The sequence below is a fragment of the Nestor notabilis genome, unplaced genomic scaffold (assembly GCF_000696875.1).
Source record: "Nestor notabilis isolate BGI_N333 unplaced genomic scaffold, ASM69687v1 scaffold22241, whole genome shotgun sequence".
NCBI classification, from domain to species: Eukaryota; Metazoa; Chordata; class Aves; order Psittaciformes; family Psittacidae; genus Nestor; species Nestor notabilis.
The window spans coordinates 4,450-22,944 of record NW_009913655.1 but is presented as its reverse complement, the minus strand read 5'-3'; the positions used below and the strand labels follow the sequence as shown (position 1 = coordinate 22,944).

The 18,495-nt window shown below is 37.7% G+C and overlaps 1 protein-coding gene across 1 annotated transcript; it reads left to right on the top strand.

Moving 5' to 3' along the window:
• Window positions 1-664: 664 nt before the first annotated feature.
• On the top strand, window positions 665-17,980 carry RCOR3 (REST corepressor 3). Its single transcript, XM_010023297.1, has 10 exons — window positions 665-737; window positions 2,234-2,286; window positions 4,117-4,278; window positions 4,622-4,746; window positions 6,191-6,269; window positions 8,836-9,054; window positions 10,721-10,798; window positions 11,578-11,635; window positions 16,948-17,189; window positions 17,636-17,980. Exons 1-10 carry the CDS (start codon window positions 695-697, stop codon window positions 17,978-17,980), a joined length of 1,404 nt encoding a protein of 467 aa, XP_010021599.1. The 5' UTR covers window positions 665-694.
• The last annotated feature ends 515 nt before the right edge of the window (window positions 17,981-18,495 follow it).

Sequence of the window (18,495 nt, the reverse complement as noted above, 5' to 3'; positions counted from 1 at the left end):
ACTGCTTTGTTTACTACATTCAGGTGGAGGTGAAGAACAAACAAAACAAGATGACTTTTACACCTAACCAGCCACATAGTTTGGTTGGCTATGAATGTCAAAATTACATAGCTATGAAAATCAAAACTAGAGACAGATTAACAGAGTTATTTTTGACATAGTTGTTAGTATCTTGCCTTGTTGAAAGATCAGGGATGGTGACTATATTCTACCCTCTCTTTTTGTAGTTGTTGATCTTTCATTGTTGGCAGGTATTTGATTGTTTTAAGGCAACCTAACTTAATACAGTAGATCCTGATACTCTAACAGCGATAGATGTGCTGATAGAAATCATAACTTCTGGAGGACTATTCCAACGCAAGTACCTCTAAATTTTGCACCCATGCCAACTTTAGCACTGCACTTTAATGCTCCAAGTGTGGTAACCACGATCCTGTCTAATATCCAGTTACAACTGAACCTCATAAGAGTAGTGTTCAAATTCAGCCATTCATGAAATACAGTGTCTTAAGGAAATAAGGTGGAATTTTTAATGCCCTCTCTCCCCCCCTGTAGCTAGGCTGGACTTCTCCGTATTGTTGACTTTTATTTACTGTCCCATGAATAATTGTTCTCAAGATCATATTTGTAAATACTGAGACTGATTTGTTTTCTTACAGGTGCCACAAAATATACTGATAAAGATAATGGAGGGATGCTTGTATGGTCTCCATATCATAATATTCCAGATGCCAAGTGTAAGTCCTTCCCTGCTTAGGAATTTGGAAGCTTAATTGTAACTAAATACTTGTTTCTGGTGTGCCTGTTCATTCTTTATTTTTACACACAGTGAAACTGCAAATTGGTAAATTAAATACAAAGCTTCTCTTTTATTTATTTAGAGAACTCCATGGAAAGGAAAGATCACCTCTTATTTTATAGTTAAGTCTTTCTTTCAAATCAAAACCTGTGTTGATTCGTCATCAGTGTCCACAAAACCTTTAGTTATTAGTAAAAGAATAAAACATCTAAACATGAGGAACTTGCTGCTCTAAATTGCTAGAAGAAATTACAGTGGATAAATTCAGAAAAGATGTGTTGAGGCCCTATTTAAGAGGGAATTATTATTCCTGTCTTGTCAGGAAAACCTGAGCATTTTCTCCCTTCTGAAGTGATGGAACTCATCTGACTAAATGTGAACAGTTACCTGTTTAATGTAGTTTACACCTGCCTCCTATGCTGTAATATCCCATATGTAATATAGGGTCATAAACTTTGAGGATGCAGTCATGAGAACCTGGTCCTCAAGGACGTTTTCTACCTGTTACCAGTAGTTGGTAGTTGAGGGAACATACTTTCTCCTACTTCAGAACAATTAGAAATAAAATACTCTGCACCTCTGGTTACTGAACACTTCATTCCTTTAAAGTACAGAAAAAAAAAAGTCATGGCAAGGACATCTCTGATCCGTCTGAATAATGAGGATATCATTACTTCCCTTTCTCAGTCATGCTTCCTTTCAGCTATGTTCAGTTGACGCTTAACTGGGAACTGTAGAAGGTGAAGAGTGTTTCTTTAAAAACAAAAATTACCCATTGAAGATCAAAACTATCAGGACTTGCTTGCAAAGTGAGGGGAAGTGCCCAATACAAAGCTGGCTTCAGTATGGCCAAAAATCACTTAGAAAAAATGTTACCGGTGAATTTGATGACCTGATTATTCAGTCTTAATATTCTCTATTGAAAACTGACTTTGTGCTGTGGTTAAAATGAATGTTGGTCAGTGAAATCTGTGTAAATATCAAGGATGTGCATAATCATTGATCAAGAATGTCTTTACATTAATTTTTAACATGTTTGGGAATACGAACAGTAGAAGTAGTTCAATTTAAAACTAACCCAGGTGTCTGTGTTCTTTGGAGTGGGTTCCAGGAAGACATAGCATTTCAATAACTAGCTAGTCTCTGATTTAAATAAATTATGAGCCTCTGTGGCTTTGTTGTGATAAAAATGTGAAAGAAAGTATCTTTTTCACTGAGAATTAGCTTGCGTAAAAAGTTTATAAAATTAAATTAAAGACAGTGGGTTTATTATTTTTAAAGCTATGAATATATTTAAGGGTTTGGGGTATCTGGGCCTATGCAGTGTATTAAAGCATGGGAAGACCATTTTCCCATGTTAGTTGGCTAATTCTGTGTCGCCTTACAGCAGAACTAAACGTACTAAAGAATAATTCTGACATTGCTTTGTTACAGTGGATGAATATATAGCAATAGCAAAGGAAAAACATGGATACAATGTGGAACAGGTAAGTGTTATGAGAGTGCTCATTTAAAGGATTTTTTTTAATACAAAAGAATAACACAACTCTTTTTATTCTTTTCCCCTTGGTTACCATTAATTAACGCTGTTTCTCTTCAGGCACGGCAGCAAACACTGCAGTTAAATGGATCTGCATACAGTTGTGGTCTGGATTCTCTGCAAAAGATTGAGCTCTTTGTTTTCATGACATGCTCAGCTTGTAATGTGCACTTTTGAAAAGGTTTGGTATGTTTCTTGATACACTGGGCATGTCATGCAATTGTGTGTGTATATTTAGTTAAAGAATTTCTTAGGAAAGCAGCTTACAAATTTGATGTTTAATATTAGAATTCAATTATGGTGCAATTTTTAACCATTAATTGTGGTAGGGACACCACTGGGAAGGTTTCTTGTATACTTAAGAAAGACAGACAAACCAACTTTAAGTGAGTGTTTTTCAGAGGCAGGAAAACAAATTCTGGGATTGAGGATAAGAAACAAGTTCATTTTGGTTTATTTCTTATAACCTTTAGTCACCATCATGTAAAAAAAGTACAGGATAAAACTTTGCTGGTCTGCACTTAGTTCTTTTGTAATTTTCTTCATAAATTAACTAATTTGTGTAAAGGTGATATTACATACTGCAAAAAGTATTTGGTGTACAAGTGGAAATGAGTTGCATGATCAAGTTTTGGACGACGGAAGTTCATAATAGCAATGACTTGCTAGTCAGCTCCTATCTGAAAGAGGCTGCCAACGTTGTGATGTCCAGAATACCTGCAATTTGGTGGTATTTTTTTCTGGTTTGGCTTTTATTAGGGGAGAGAGGGAACTGAGGGATCTCAAACTAAGTCCACAAAAAAGACCAATTTCCAAAATAACTTCTGGTACAAAATATTTTTAGAGTGTTCACAGTGGAATAAAAATTATCTTTGCAAGAGGTTTCTTCTCACTTGCCATTTTAACAAGAAAAGAGGGTTGCTATGTCCAGGTTATTAGATGTGAAGTCAGGGGTTTGGAGAGCTGATGAACAAGTAGTGATCATGTCTGCACTATATCATAGGTAGAACCATACGTGGGAAAGGACCTTAAAGCTCATCCAGTCCCAACCCCCTGCTGCAAGCAGGGAAACCTTCCACTAGAGCAGGTTGAGACTGAGGTATGGTTGAAACTTGAGTGGATTGCATTTCCAAGGGTGAGACTTGGCTTCAAATCTGTCATTGGTTCTCTGGCAGAAAGTCTATTCAGCTTTAAGAATATAAAGAAATTAAATTGTGTAAGAAAGTATAGTTAAATTTCCATTCCTTATTAGGTGCACATGACATGGAAATGGCCGTGCTGTTATTTGTGGATTGGAGAGTTGTAGAAAGACCACTCTCACTTTGAACTTTCAGAGTTGCATTTTGGATGATCCTCTGGCTGCTGAAAAGTATTTTTATTTTCTTTTTTGAGTGGGCTGATAATAAAGGCCTGAAGACCTGTAAGGAACTGTGTACGTGATACATGCTTGTGAAGGACGAAAGCAGGTCAGATTTGAGCCTGTCAGCCTAGTTCATGCTATTTCAGAATTACTGCTGCCATGCCAACTTTAAATTGTCTAGCTTTCATACCTTTAATAAGGTACAGATGTGCCAACTCTTCATATTGTCTCCAAAGAGAATGCTGTAACCTATAGTACATAGTTAATAAAATTGTAAATACCTTTTGAGAAGGGGTTCTAATAGCCAAATTTTATTTAAATATATAAATTGCCTTTTTTTTTTTTTTTTTTTTTTTAACTTGTCTCAGTATTTTAGAAAGCTGACTAAATCCAAAAAGGGACTATTTCTTTTCAAAGGCTCTCGGCATGTTGTTCTGGCATAAACACAATATTGAGAAGTCCCTTGCGGATCTGCCCAACTTCACTCCTTTCCCTGATGAATGGACGGTTGAAGATAAAGTCCTATTTGAACAAGCATTTAGCTTCCATGGAAAGAGCTTTCACAGGATCCAGCAAATGGTAAAGTGATATTTTAATCAGAAGCATTAAACAGTTAAATGTACTAAGAACTAAGGCTCCTGTTGGGTTAAAGTCTCACGATTTCTGTGTAAAAGCTTCAGGAACAACCTTGAATGTAAGATTTAAGTTAATTTCATCATGTCTGTTGGACCTATTGGTTTTTCACTCCATCTAATAAAACCTCCCCTTCTCCTTTAAAAAATATACAAAATACATCCCTCCTTTCCATCTCATCCATGCATTTAAAATACCTGGGTAAAGGTGGTTGTGAAGAGAGCAGAATTACAATCTTGGGGTGCAGTTTTAATTTTAACAAGTATTAACATGTATTGAATTCTTCTAGCTTCCAGACAAGACTATTGCAAGCCTTGTAAAATACTACTATTCTTGGAAAAAAACTCGCTCTAGGACAAGTTTGATGGATCGACAGGCTCGAAAACTAGCTAATAGAAATAATCAAGGTGACAGGTAAGTTTTATATTCTTAAGTAGCTAACCAGAGATTGAAATCTTTGTAAGTAGAAATGTCAGGGTAATTTCCATCCACAATGTTTCAGCATGAACCATATTTTTAGGTTTGAGCATCATTTAGCAAGGGGTTTGGTACCTGTGTTTTAAGAACTGTATCACTGCAGTCGTGGGTGGTGGTGTAAGTACTTTAATGGGTAACTGTAAAAAACAAGAGTTTAAAAAAACCTGAAGTCTGGGAATGTGGTTTACAAGTAATGCTTTATTTGAGTAGTCTAACCCTATATTTTTGTGTGGGGAGTACAGTGGGTTTGTGGGTGGGGGATTTTCTGTGGTCTTTTTTTCTTGCTTGGTTGTTTTGTTTTTTTTGAACTAGAATGGAGTTAAAATTGAAAGATCAACCACTATAATGAGCTGTAGCAATTAGAATGCCTAAATACTGATTTATAACAAAGCTTTACATAAAATCTTATTTTAGGAAACTTAGAACCACCATCGGTCAAAGAGAATTATGGCTCAAAATAGTTTTAAATTGTCTTGAATAGAAGGAAATGACGTTTCCCCTAGTTACTATGAAATTAAAATTACACTGCACTTATTGCACTGGAGTATTAACTTACATTTCTTTTTTTAAAGTGATTTTATATGTTGAATGTGTAAGTAACATCATCATGTTTATGTTGGAAAGTATGATCTTACATCTTCAGAAAACTGTCTACCTAGAGCAAAAGTGTCTTATTCAATTATATGTTATTGAAAAGAACTCCTGAAATCTAAAACTAGTATGCTTACTTCTGACCCTGTAGCTGAAAAATTACAGAAGAAAATCAGTTTGCTGCTAATACAGCATTTTTTGATTTATTCCTTAAGAGCTGGAAAGCTTTGTGGTATTCTTACATTCATTTATTCAGAAATCATATTGTGTGAATAACTGGATTGGACTCAACTAAACTGTTATATCTGTTCAACCTTTTCTCTTTGATTTAATTCAGCAACTTTCATTCCCCTCCCCTCCAATTACTAGATCTTGAGCACTTTGGTGACAAGCAGTCCTGGGTTTTCCCATCTTACATTGTCCCCTTTTGCTCTGCACAGACTAATGTGGCACATGAAAGGTTATTTGTAGCTTTGGTATAGTTGATCACATAAGTGTTCGTGCTGGCACAAGTGGTTCAATTGAAGAAAGGTGACACCAAAATATTTCAGCAGAGCAGTACCACTACTGTTTATAAAGTAATTTTGAAACTACAGTTTGGGATTGCTTGTTTATCATCATAATTATTAGAATTTAATAGAGGAAATATGTTTGTAACAGCTCTCTTTTGAAAACTACAAGTAACTTTGAGATGCTATATACTTGGATAATTCTGTCTTTCTCTGATACATATTTATATTTGGGGTTAAAAAATAGATAAAATGACCAGCTTCTTATAATCTGTCCTCAGTGATGATGACGTAGAAGAAGCTCATCCAATGGATGGAAATGATAGTGATTATGATCCCAAAAAAGAAGCCAAAAAGGAGGTAACAGATAGCTTAACGGTGAATGTCAGTTTGTTTGTTTTCTGTGAATGTGTTACTGTGGAGAGCATGACTTGTAGTGAAGAGGTTTAGCTTGTAGCCCACTGAAATCACAGGGGTTTTAGGTGATCAATATCTTGACAACTTCTGATTGGTGAAACAACATTCCCCCTCCCTCTGTCTTGTTAATGTGCTTACAGTTTTACTAGTTATGAGTTATTGAAATCTAAATTTTTTTTTCTTGTGTTTTAAAATTAAATGATGTTTTTCCAACAATAAGTTCCTTCAAAGCCACAGGGAGGTTGTGCTTTTCAACTAATATGTGGCTTTACTGAGATGCTTTCTACTAATAGATGTAGAGAGAAACATTTTTGCCTCATCTAATGAGCACTTACTGTTAGCTTTACAGACAAGTGCTGTGTTTGGGGTATGTTCAGGTTTTGGGTTTTTGGGGGGTTCTTTTGTTAAATATTATTTATGAATAAGACTGGAAAAACAGTTAAGTGTGCAAATGTTTATTTCCTTTATTAACTTAGTGCACTTATGATTTCCTGTAACAGGACAGTTCATGCTTCTTGAGAATGTGAGAGGAGAGGTAGTGCAAAACCTCAATATTCTCATGAAGTGGTATCTATGATTAGTAATAAACTTTGCAGTTCTATAAAAAATGATGTTGAATAAGAGACTGAGAGGTTTAGATTCCATTCTCAGCTTTGCAATGACCTTCAGTGTATTGCTATATCTAATGCCTCAAGAAAAAGGACAATTACAATTACTCCTTTCTGTAGAAAGAGCTTTTTGGGTGTTTTTTTAATGTGCCAGGATGTTTCTTAGAACTTGAAATGGCACAAGGTCTAATAATGAACCTTTTTACATTTCATTCTGCTGCTGTAACAATGTTCTCGCAATCTGTTGATTTGAGTTGCTGCATAAGCCACTTCTAAATAAGGGCTATTTTGTTCAATTTACTTTCCTTGGTTATTGTTTGAATTGCTACATGCAGTCCAAAATGAAAGCAGTTTCTTGATAGACTTCTAGGAACAGAACAAACAGGTTTGCAGTTTCTGATGAGCCGTTTGGATCTACATAAGATAATTTTGTGATCTAGTATTTCTGGTAGGATTTGTGTACTTTCAGTTTCTAAGCAAAATATAAACTAGGTAGGCTAGTTGAATGTGCAGAGCAATGGGAACTTTCTGTTACTAGGAAAGACTAAAACAAGCCAAACACTCTAGTTTGGCAAGACAAAAGCTTGAGAGAATATTTTTCACTTTAAATCCAGATTGAGCTGACAGGAACTGAAATTTCATACTGAGAGAGCAATGCAGAACCAAAACCCAAATGGCATAAGTGGTCCAGAAGTAAACTTAACCTTGGGATTTTTAGATGTCAGAGACTTAATGCTCTATATCAACTTTCCAAGGAGGAGCAAGTATCTTAAGTGCAAATATCTTAAATGGCCTCTATGAAGTCTCTGGACTGGATTAAGATGTTACATTAGCTGGGAAGAGAATGTGGCAGAAGGTCAAGCATAGTAGAGTAAAATACTGTTTGCTGATCTGTACTAATACCAGAAAACATATTAATAGTGGCTGCTGCAATTCGTTTTCTCTTCATGGTGATCAGATAACCACCTCCTCTTAACTTGCATGGATGCCAGCAGGGAGGAGCAGTAGGGAGCTGCTCGAAGTAGCCTGAATCTCGTCTCTGTTCTGGTACTGAGCATTGCTTTGAATTGGAAAACCCTTTCAGGAAAAGTAATTTTTGCTTCTGTACTTCTGGTTTGTAGGGAGCTTATATGGTTGCTCTATGGGAGTCACATACATGCAGTCTAGCTGTTGTGCAGCAGTGCTTATTGAAAACAAAGCTGAAATTTTTAGGTGTCCAAACATGTCAACACAGCAGTTACAAAGCCTTCATCTCCTCTTTGCTATCCCTTTCCACTTCAGAAAGCAAACAACAAAGGCTTAAGTTTGCTAAATTACATAGATTTTTATAATAACTGCCAAAGTACATCCGTCCTTTCTCTGCCAAATCTCAAATCCTCTCCCAAAACAAAACAGCGCTATCACTTCCCATAGAGTGCTTACAGCAGGGAAAAGTGTCATCTTGCATTCTTGTCCTTCCTGGTTGACTCCAATTCTTCTCCCTTGATCTTCACCTGAACTCTTCATATCTGATCAGAAATAAATGTGTAAGTTCACTGATTACTTCGTTTGAATGTGTAATATATACGTATGTATTCTTTACCTTCTGCTTACATAAGAGGTTCTTGATTTTTGCTCTCTTTCACAGTATTCAGAGTGTTTTCTATACTATTTATTGTGTTTTCAGCCATGTTTAAAGAAAAGGTTTGAAAACTGACTTTTCCAAGACTTAATGCAGGCTTATCCAGTAAATGCTCTATCAGCTCATCTGCAAGTCTTAGCTTGGATACTCCATGCAGAGGAGGATGTTAGCTTAGGTTATCTTTGTCATAAATATGACATTAAAATGCTATGTGATACTTTAATAAAGTTGTATACAAGATACTGTTATTCTTTAATGATTTATTTCTTGTAAATTAAAGGGCAATAATGAGCAGCCTGTTCAGACCAGCAAAATAGGTCTGGGTAGAAGAGAGTATCAGAGCTTGCAGCATCGCCACCATTCTCAGCGTTCCAAATGCCGTCCACCAAAAGGCATGTACCTGACCCAGGAAGATGTGATAGCTGTTTCCTGTAGTCCCAATGCAGCCAACACAATTCTTAGACAGCTGGATATGGAACTAATCTCATTAAAGCGACAGGTACCACGGGTTATTGGTCTTGTTTTGTTTTCATCTCAGATTGTTCTGATTGTAATGATTTTGAAGATTATCTGTGAAGATTCTGAAACTTCTTTAATGTGAGTCTTCCTAACTTTGTTATCACCAGAAATGCTGGACACTAGCTGACTAGCTGTTCTTTGCTTTATATTTTTATGTTAATAACATGGAACAAGACAACTTCCTTTTAAAAAGAAAAAAGAGGGGGGAGTATGGCATGAAAACAATATTACAGATTTGGGGGCAGGAGAAAACTGAAGTCTCATTTGGTGTGATTTTTTTTAACTTCATTAGAAGTATTTGTGTAACAAGGGAGAATAAGACCAATGAATCAGAGGAAGTTACATTTATTATGCTTAAAATTGTAGCTGTTTTTCTGGATGTCCTTCCCCACATACCCATGAAGAGGGTGGGAGGGGGGAGGAAATCATGGACTTAGTTATTTCTTTCTTTGAGCTTTCTAACTCTTAATTAAATTTAGAAAAGCTTCGTAGTCCTCACCTTTAAGAGGACAACTGCCTGCATCCTTTGCATGAAGAAATGAACTTTTGGCACTTTACGTTGAAACACAGAGTCTATTCAGCTTCTCAGGGTACAGCAGTATGTGCATGTTTGCTTTCTAGGAGTGATGGGGCTACAGAGTCAAGGCTTATCTCCTGGAATTTCTGCCTCCTTATAGATTACTAAGAGCTGCCATCTTGCAAAACCATGGAGTGAATAAAGGGTTTCATGGGGTTTTTACTCCCTTACATTCTTTTACAGGAGAAATATGCTTCTTTCTGTCACAGCAGGACTCTGGGGCTCAATAGCATAGGTGGGTTTCACTCTTTAGCCTTAGTGTAGGTGAGTTAGAGCCTTGAGGTTGTGTTTCTCCTTTTTTTTTTTTTTTCTTGCAGTGATCTCAGAGGTGCAGCCTTTGGAATCTCCCACTGAGTTGTCTGCTTTTGTGTCCATACTTAAGAACACTTGTAATAGCTGTGCACCATAGTATGCAAAATTATTTTCTTACCTATGTTACCTTATATGCATCACTGTCAGGCTGAAATGCATAATACATACGTGTATGTACGATTTGGAAACTCTCTCCTTTTTATAGACTAAGTTATTTTATTTAAATACTTCAGATCATTTCAGGAATCACCCTGAAAGGAAATCATGTTGATCTAGGGTCAGTAAAAAGCAGTCTTGTGAGAAGGAACCAACTGGAAACATCTTGTAAATATCTTATTTTTTATTTTTTTTTTTTCTTTTTCCCCTTAAGTGCTTTTTTGGAGAAGGAAGAAGTTACTTACAGGACATCTCACTTAGATTCCAAAGAAACAAATTTTGTGTCTAGAATACTCTGCATTCTTCTTCAAGAACACACACATGGTTATCAAAACTTGCTTGTTATGTCCTACTTTTAATATTCCTGCAGACAAACTGTTCTTTTGAAAGACTGGCTTAAATATTTTTCTCTCCATAGTAAACTATGCTGTATTTTTTTAAGTTTTTTTTTTTTTAAACAGTTAAAAGTAGTGAAGCCTTAAACCATAATATTTCTCTTTCTAACTTAGGAGGTACACTTGTGGCAATCCTAGTGAAGATATATGTGTAAAGTGACCAACTTTCTTTGTGGAGCTGATTAACTTTGTTGTTTTTGACCAAGGTTCAAAATGCTAAGCAAGTAAACAGTGCACTTAAACAGAAAATGGAAGGCGGGATTGAAGAATTCAAACCTCCTGAGGTAAATCAGAATAAATATTAGAACTTGTGGCCTTGCACTTGCATTGGTAGGAAGCTGCAGAAATGTATTTTGCTGCAGCATGATGTTTGCACTGCAGCAGCAGCTTAAAACAGGATCCATTGAATTACATGCTGGGGTGAGTCTGGCTTCTTCACAAGGAATTAGTGGTAGGCTTTTTTTTTATGCAACTGGCTGAATAAAGAACCGGAAAAAAATGAAATGCCATGTGTGTTCATGAGGATAGGGAGCTAACATTGAGCCCTGATACATGGGTTGGGGTTTTTTCCTGATTAAAAGTAGATCATGAAGATTGCTAGCAGTAAATTCTATGTTCTGTGTGAAAACATGGCTATATACATTTGGGCATCCGAAGTGAATGACTTATTACTACTGAAGTTCTCTTTTTGCTTGTTTTAAAGGCTTGGATATGAAACAAAACACTCCAGACACCAAGTCCTAATAGTTTAGATAAATGTAGCTGTAAATTCAAATTCTGTCTGCTTAAAGATCATTAGCTGGTGCATAAGTTATGATATAGCTAATACTAAGAACTGCAATAAAATGGAGGAAGAACTGTTGGTGTAGTTCTAAGCTCAAGTTGTTAAATGCTACTTCATCTTCATGAAAGCAATCTTGAACTATAAATTTATGGTTTCAATCAAGAGATTTTTACCTATGTTACAAAATGTAGTGCAAGTAAAACACGTTCTGATGCTCAGATATTATGCAGCTGTTGAAACATTTTAATAATCTTTGTGCCATTTTTCTAATTTTAATAGTCTAATCAGAAAATCAATGCCCGTTGGACCACAGAAGAGCAGCTTCTTGCAGTACAAGGTATGTTAATAGCAGTAGTAATTTGCAATCTGATGCAAAGGATTTGAAGAGGTACTCAGGCTTATGCTTTTATTTCCCTGCAATGAAAAGATGAACTTTATCTGGTCTTACAAGTCAGTCACTGGGAAAACAGCAAAAGTAGAGAGCATATTTAGAGCATTCATTCAAGCAACATGACACTAGTCTTTCAGTTACCCATATTAAATCTTGAATAGAAAAGCTAAGCTGAGTTTAACAACTGTAGTAGTACCAAAAATGTCCCTTCAATCATCTTCTAAATCACCTTACATGAATTGCTCTAAAGCGGAAGACTGAAGTAATAGTTCAAGCAATAGAATTTGAAGCAAACACTTAAGACATCTCTCTGTACTCTTAAAGCAGAAAAAAACCAGAAGTAAAACTGCTTTACAGTTAATTTCCTCTCTTCATGAGGGAATAAAAAACCTGATACGTACCCAGTGGAGGCCTTTTAAGAGCCTGAAGCTGGATATGGATACTTGACTAACAATCGTACTGGAGAAAAAAATGCCTCCTAGTAGGCTACTGAAACCACTAATTTGCAGTTATTTCATTTACGTGAAAGAAAACTGACTCTTGTCTTGCTTTAACATGTTCTGCCTAACATGCGAGGGAAATATCTGGAGAGCTTATCACTGTCATGAAGACACGATACATTGACTCCTATGGATCATCTTATTTAAGTTAATATAATGAGCTCAGTTATACACATCTGCTTTATTTGTCTGTATTTTACACCTTTCAAATGGAAAGGCTGAATTTTAGTATAAGAACTTCAGCTGGATCAGGATATCAGTGTAAAGTTGTCAGGTGTACCGTAACTGGTAGTTATTAGCCAGATGACTGGACCTGAAGTTAGGTTTGTTTTGAGCTGCTCATGGAAATGCTGTGTCTGAACTCAACATGCCTCTCAACTCGCATGGGTCGAACTGGGATTTGCATCTCCAAACCATTCTCTGTCCTAAGTTCATCCTCTCAGTATTGCCAACAAGCTCAGTTGTTTGTTTTTCCTTTTGTTCCCAAGTGCAGCTGAAGGAGATGCCTATTTTTAATATGATAGTCTAGTAAGTAGAATGTTTGCTGGAGAGGTGGGAGAAGTCCAGATTCATTGTGCTTGTTTTAGCATGAAAGGATTGAAATGATCTTGCATTTTCATAGTTTAGTTATTGGAGGTCTCACTAAGCATCAGTTTGAGAAGTGATAAAAACTCATTTAGCTTTTGTTAAGTTATGGTACTATAAGACCCACAAGGCAGATTATAAAGATGGAGCATGGACAGAAGAGAATGAGGGTTGGTGAGGACTGCTTGGAGAGGAGTTCTAGTCTTCGGGTCTCTTCTGTAGGGAATGTTTTGTGTTTTATCGAGGTAGTCAGCCTCAGTCCTTAAGGGTGGGGTGAGAAATGAGGCCTTACGGAAGAAACCTGTTTTCATTGAATTTACAAGTGCTTCTTAGATGTATTGCCACCTTCTTAGTCCCCTTCCTTTGCCAGTGTATAAAATGGAGATGGGAAAGAACCCTAACACCAGGAACAAAGTATTCAAAGTATTCCCATCCTTACCTACTGCCTGGTAGTAGAGTCTCCATCGTGGAGTAAGAGTGCTGTAGGTATTAACCTCCTGTCCCTATGGCTAAGGACTCTGATCTCTTGCTTCAGAATAGTTGCTTGAGCTAGTAGACTTCTGCATGAAGGAGACATGTTGCCTTTTGCCCTGACTGTTTTCAGAAGAAAGTAGCCATGGTTGCTGCGCTAAAAGCTACAATGATGTGTGTTAGGCTTGAACTTGAAAGTTGACTTGAGCATTGGGACATTTAGTTTGTACATTTAAAACAGATGTATTTCATCAAAGTATTGGTACATTTTGGCATGTGCTTTTAATATAATTTTACAGAAATCGTAAGCATTAAGCAGGTAGGTGGCACTTCTGTGATTTGTTCACTTGAATCCAAGCATGGAAATCATAGCAATAATTTGCAGTAATATAATTTTGCTACTGTTTTTCCTAAACATGAAAAAACTCCTGTCATCTGTGGGCCAATCTTGAGAGATTGGCAGTGACTAAATAGGAGGTAATGGGAAAACCCACCTTAAAATAGAGCTGAGTGTATAATCTTAAAAGCAGTGTGGCTGCCTGCAGTTGGGTTGTGGCCTCGGAATTATGTTCTCTGAGCTGATGTCCTGCAGTAAAATTTATCTGTTACTGTTCAACTTTGTCTGAATAGTTATTGAATGTAATGGGCCAGTTCATCACTTGAGGCTTTCTTCAGTTACAAACTTGATCTATGTACAGAAATGTGTAAATACAATCTCTTCAAAGTAAGACCTCAGCCATATGAAAATTGCAATTAGAAAAATGTTTTAAGACTCATTGAAAACAACAATTTAAATTGAAGAGCATTGCAGTGGAAAACAGTTGGGACAACTGGGATCTAACTCTACATAAGGGAGTTGCCAGGAGCACTGTAATCCCATCACAGTGAAACGGCATCTCTCGTAACCCAGAGGCTGGCTGTTCCTGCCTTGTTCGGTGTATTGCTTTGGACCCAGGCTGAGGTTTTCTGTGCCTCTCAGTGTTTGCTGTGCTGCACAGCATTAAGTCATGTAGGCAGCATCAAGCTTGGATTTATGTGTTTCTCCAAGGTAGACACTCAAGATGAAACACTGGAATAGTGAGCGTGCACATGTTCAGGTACACCTTGTGCAACTGGGCGAAGCTTTGAAGAGCTTGAAGGATTCCCATGATTAGGGCTACTTTCAAATGAGCTGGAAGAAAGACATCCATACATATGAAGCAAGGCTGTGCAGTTGCCTTTTGAGCTTCACTTTCAGTGACTTAATAAAACTATTCTTTTTGAATAACAGATTAAACACCTTAGAAGTACTTTTGCGTGGTGCTTAGCAAAGAATTTGTATAAGGATGTTTAAGTATCGTGCACCAATTTGAAAGGGATGATGGGTTGGTATCAACTCTTCCACATGTGCAAGCGCCTTATGCATAAAACTTTCATAAACATGTATGGAACTTTCTGATACAGCTTAAAAGGATTTTGCTACATCATTGTGGTGATGTAGTCACTGGTGATGCTAGAGCAGTGCTAAATAGCTCTTTGAAGAGACTCCAAAATGAGTAGTTCTGTGTGTAGCTAAACTAAGGAAATGTTATTTTCTTTAGATATTTCTTATAGTTGGGCTCTCAGTGAAGGCAGGATATACACTGTTCTCAAACTGTCTGGAAATAGGCTTTGAGACCCTGTTTTTGACAACTTTTGTTGAAGTTAGCAACCAGGCTCAGTCGTTTTGCATTTTAGGGGGAAGGAAGAAGTGGAGACAGCGTAGTAACAGAAAAGTGCTGAAATCCCTAAAAGTCTGAAGGAGGTTTCAAACAAAACTGTGTTTCATTTTGCTGGGTGCTTTGTTCACTTGACAAATTGTGCAGGATGTTAGATATGTTGCAGTGGCAATTTTATGGTTGTTATAAGTTAGTAAGGGTGGTAATGGTATGAAGAGTATTCAAACACTGGAGGGAGTGCTCTGTGGGCACACGCAGCTTTTAAGGAGTATAGCTGACACCTTGTACAACTGATAAAGCACAGAGCCAAATCCCTGTCTGCTTTGCCTAGATACATGCCCTCCCATGTGGCTCTGCTAGGTCCCTTTGTTTTCTTTCCAAGGTTCTTGCAGTCAGGATGGTTGGATTCTTTTGTATGCCCCAGAAAAGATCTTAAATAATGTAGCTGGGCTCTTGACAGCTGAAACATCAGCTTCAGCTACAGAAATGAACTGTTCCCTTAAATTGCAGTGAGTGTACATTACCACATCAGAAGTGCCCATTAATGAAGGAAGTAGCAAAGAGCAGAACAAGCTGAAGGTCATACTTTCACAATTAAGTTGAAAAGGAACATAGCTTTCAGATTCGAAGCAACTCTCACTTTCTGAATCCTTTGCTTCACTTTCTGAAGTGAGGCAGGAAATCAGGCATGAATTTCTTTTCCTGTAATGAGCCAGAGTGCCTGTCCTCTAAGCACTGTAATACGTTCCAAATGAGCTTAGTTATCAAGAGCTTTCACAGAAGAAGTCAAATTGTCACTCGTGCATAGCTGAGAGCAGAAAATGAGTCTTCTGTTTACTCAATCTGGAATTTCTTTTATTAGTCCCCAAATTTTTGGATACTCGTGATTAAAAATATACTTTGTGCAGCTAAAAGCTGTGTTCTAGGGTGGCAGAGAGTTTAAGGATCTTCTTTCTTAAGCAGGAAATAAGAGGATCTAGATACATACATACCCTAAATACAATTGAAAACAAAATCAATAGACTTTGTTACAATTCCAATTTTAGGTTAAAAACTATGGAATGTGGTACTTGAGGGGGTTTTGTGTGTTATGTGCAAATGTAGTTTTAGAACTTTAAAAAGTACATGTTGGGATTTTCTTGTGAAGTGCTTGTAAGCAAACGTGACCTACTGATGTCAGTATGAAAATGAATTAAGAGTGATGTAAAGATCTTCCTTGTCCTGGAGGCTTGTGCTGGGCTGTCTTATAAAGACGTACCGATAGCTTATATATTTACTTATATTCCCCAAGGTGGTTGTCCCAAAACCCCAGATTCTTCTACTGAGCTCAAATGGTGAATGAAAGCTATAAAAGCCTTTGTCAGGTGAATGCTTGCCCGTTGATCTTTGTAGCCTCAGTAGAGCATGTCACAAGTTGGGGAATGAGCAGTGTATCGTGATGTACAGAACTGTGCTCCCTGTTCTGCCCTGTGCTTGCTCCAGTAGCAACTGCCCTTTACCACTCCTGATGCACAGATTGTGGGCAAAGAAACATCTGTGTGCAGCTGGCATTGAGGGAACCTATAAAAGCTGTCAGTATTTGTCCCTTGACATTTCTAGTGTTATACCCTCTACACAACTATGCACACATGCTCAGTCGCCCTCCCTCTACTGTCTTGAACTTGTCTTGGGCTTCTGCCCTCACTGCAAGCATACTGAAGGATATACTTTGTTTGTCAGAGGCCAGATCTCTGTAGTTTCAGGTTGGGAGGCTTGGCGTGTAAGCCAGGATCCTCAAGAAGAGTGGGTAATGACGTTTTAATAAAGCTCTTGATTTGTATGTTGCTAGGTGTGCAATTAAAACTTATTTTGTTTTAACGGAAATTGAGGCCTTCTCCTAGTTGAGAAGTCTTCCTGATTAGTGAATCCTTGGTTTGCAGGTCCCATAGGTTCTCTCTATAAATACATCACACGTAGCTGTGTCTGACTGATTCTTCACAGCTATGTTATTTACTTTGCCTTCCAGGTGTCCGAAAATATGGTAAAGATTTTCAAGCTATTGCAGATGTAATTGGCAACAAGACTGTTGGCCAAGTGAAGAACTTCTTTGTAAACTACAGGCGTCGGTTTAACTTAGAGGAGGTATTGCAGGAATGGGAAGCGGAACAAGGAACCCTGGCTTCTAATGGTGATGCTTCTGCTTTAGGGGAGGACACAAAAAATACTTCTAATGTGCCATCAGGAAAGAGCACTGATGAAGAAGATGAGGTGTGTTTTGTGTACCAGAAATAAGTAAGCATGGGTTGAGGAACAGCATTTATTTTAGTGATATAATGTAAGGTTAACTGGTGTGGAGTGGCAAACCGCATTCTAAAGAATGATGATGAGCTTGCATAGAACTTCAGCCAATGTCGTTAACCAGCTGGGAGCAGGACTGCACCTTTCATAGTGACAATCACGTTACTGTTTTACTGTTAAAATACACTTCTTGTTCTAGAAGAAGACTCTTGCTTCATAAATATTTTTAGTTCTGCTGTCTATAATGTTTTGGTTGGTGCTTTCTTTTCAGTAACTTCTCAGTTTTTTGGTTTTGTTTTTGTTTTTGTTTTTTTTTTTAAATGCTGTTTCCTGTGTAGTGGACAGTGGCAGCCCAACTGCATCACGTTCTGGCTGGGATGGCAGTTCACGCAGTCTTGTCTTTGTCCTTTGTGCAGGCACAAAGCACTCCGGCCACTCAGTGTTTAGGCCCTTCACCTCCAGCACAGGCATCTGCTCCAGCACCTACCGCTCCCATGGCAACTTTAAATCAGCCTCCCCCGTTACTTCGTCCAGCGCTTCCTGCTGCTCCTGCTCTCCACCGGCAGCCTCCGCCGCTCCAACAGCAGGCACGGTTCATCCAGCCAAGGCCGACCCTAAACCAACCTCCCCCTCCTCTCATCCGCCCAGCTAACTCCATGCCTCCTCGTCTAAACCCACGGCCCGTGCTAACCACGGTTAGTGGCCAGCAGCCACCCTCGCTTATTGGAATTCAGACAGAATCTCAATCCACTCTGCACTGAAGAAATAAAGCAGAATTATGCTAACTCCTACATCTGAAAAATCGAATCAGTGTACTTTTTCTTTTCCTTTTTTTTCTTTTTCCAAACAATGAAGGGGAGAAAAAAGCAAGCCTTCACAGCTGTCTGACCAGTCCTACAGAGGAGCAAGCTAATACCTACACGTGAATGACCACCTGTATAAAAGTATTTTTATGTCAAAGACTTGTACAGCAGAACAATGCCTACAATACAGCCCTCCTCTATACAAATACCTGTTGAAGGAAGCTAACTTCTTCAATGAATAAATGTTCAACACACCAAGATTTTGTTTAACTGATTTTTACTCTATTTATTTTATTACAGGTCTTTGTAGTCAAGCATCTAACTACAGGAAAGTAGCCTGGCAAATCTAGGGATAGATAATATTATAGGAGACTTAAATGTAGCTTTGGGGGTTTGTGTGTGTGTGTGTGTGTGTGTCTGAATTTTTGGTTTTATTTTTTACTTTTTAGTGCAAAAAACAATAATGGCCTTAG

Excerpts from the sequence above, each read along its gene's own strand:
- RCOR3 (XM_010023297.1), top strand. The coding sequence starts at position 695 with ATGCTTGTATGGTCTCCATATCATAATATTCCAGATGCCAAGT. Across the intron at positions 6,270-8,835 it reads AAAAAGAAGCCAAAAAGGAG|GGCAATAATGAGCAGCCTGT; the intron begins GTAACAGATAGC and ends TGTAAATTAAAG. Across the intron at positions 11,636-16,947 it reads GCAGCTTCTTGCAGTACAAG|GTGTCCGAAAATATGGTAAA; the intron begins GTATGTTAATAG and ends TTTGCCTTCCAG.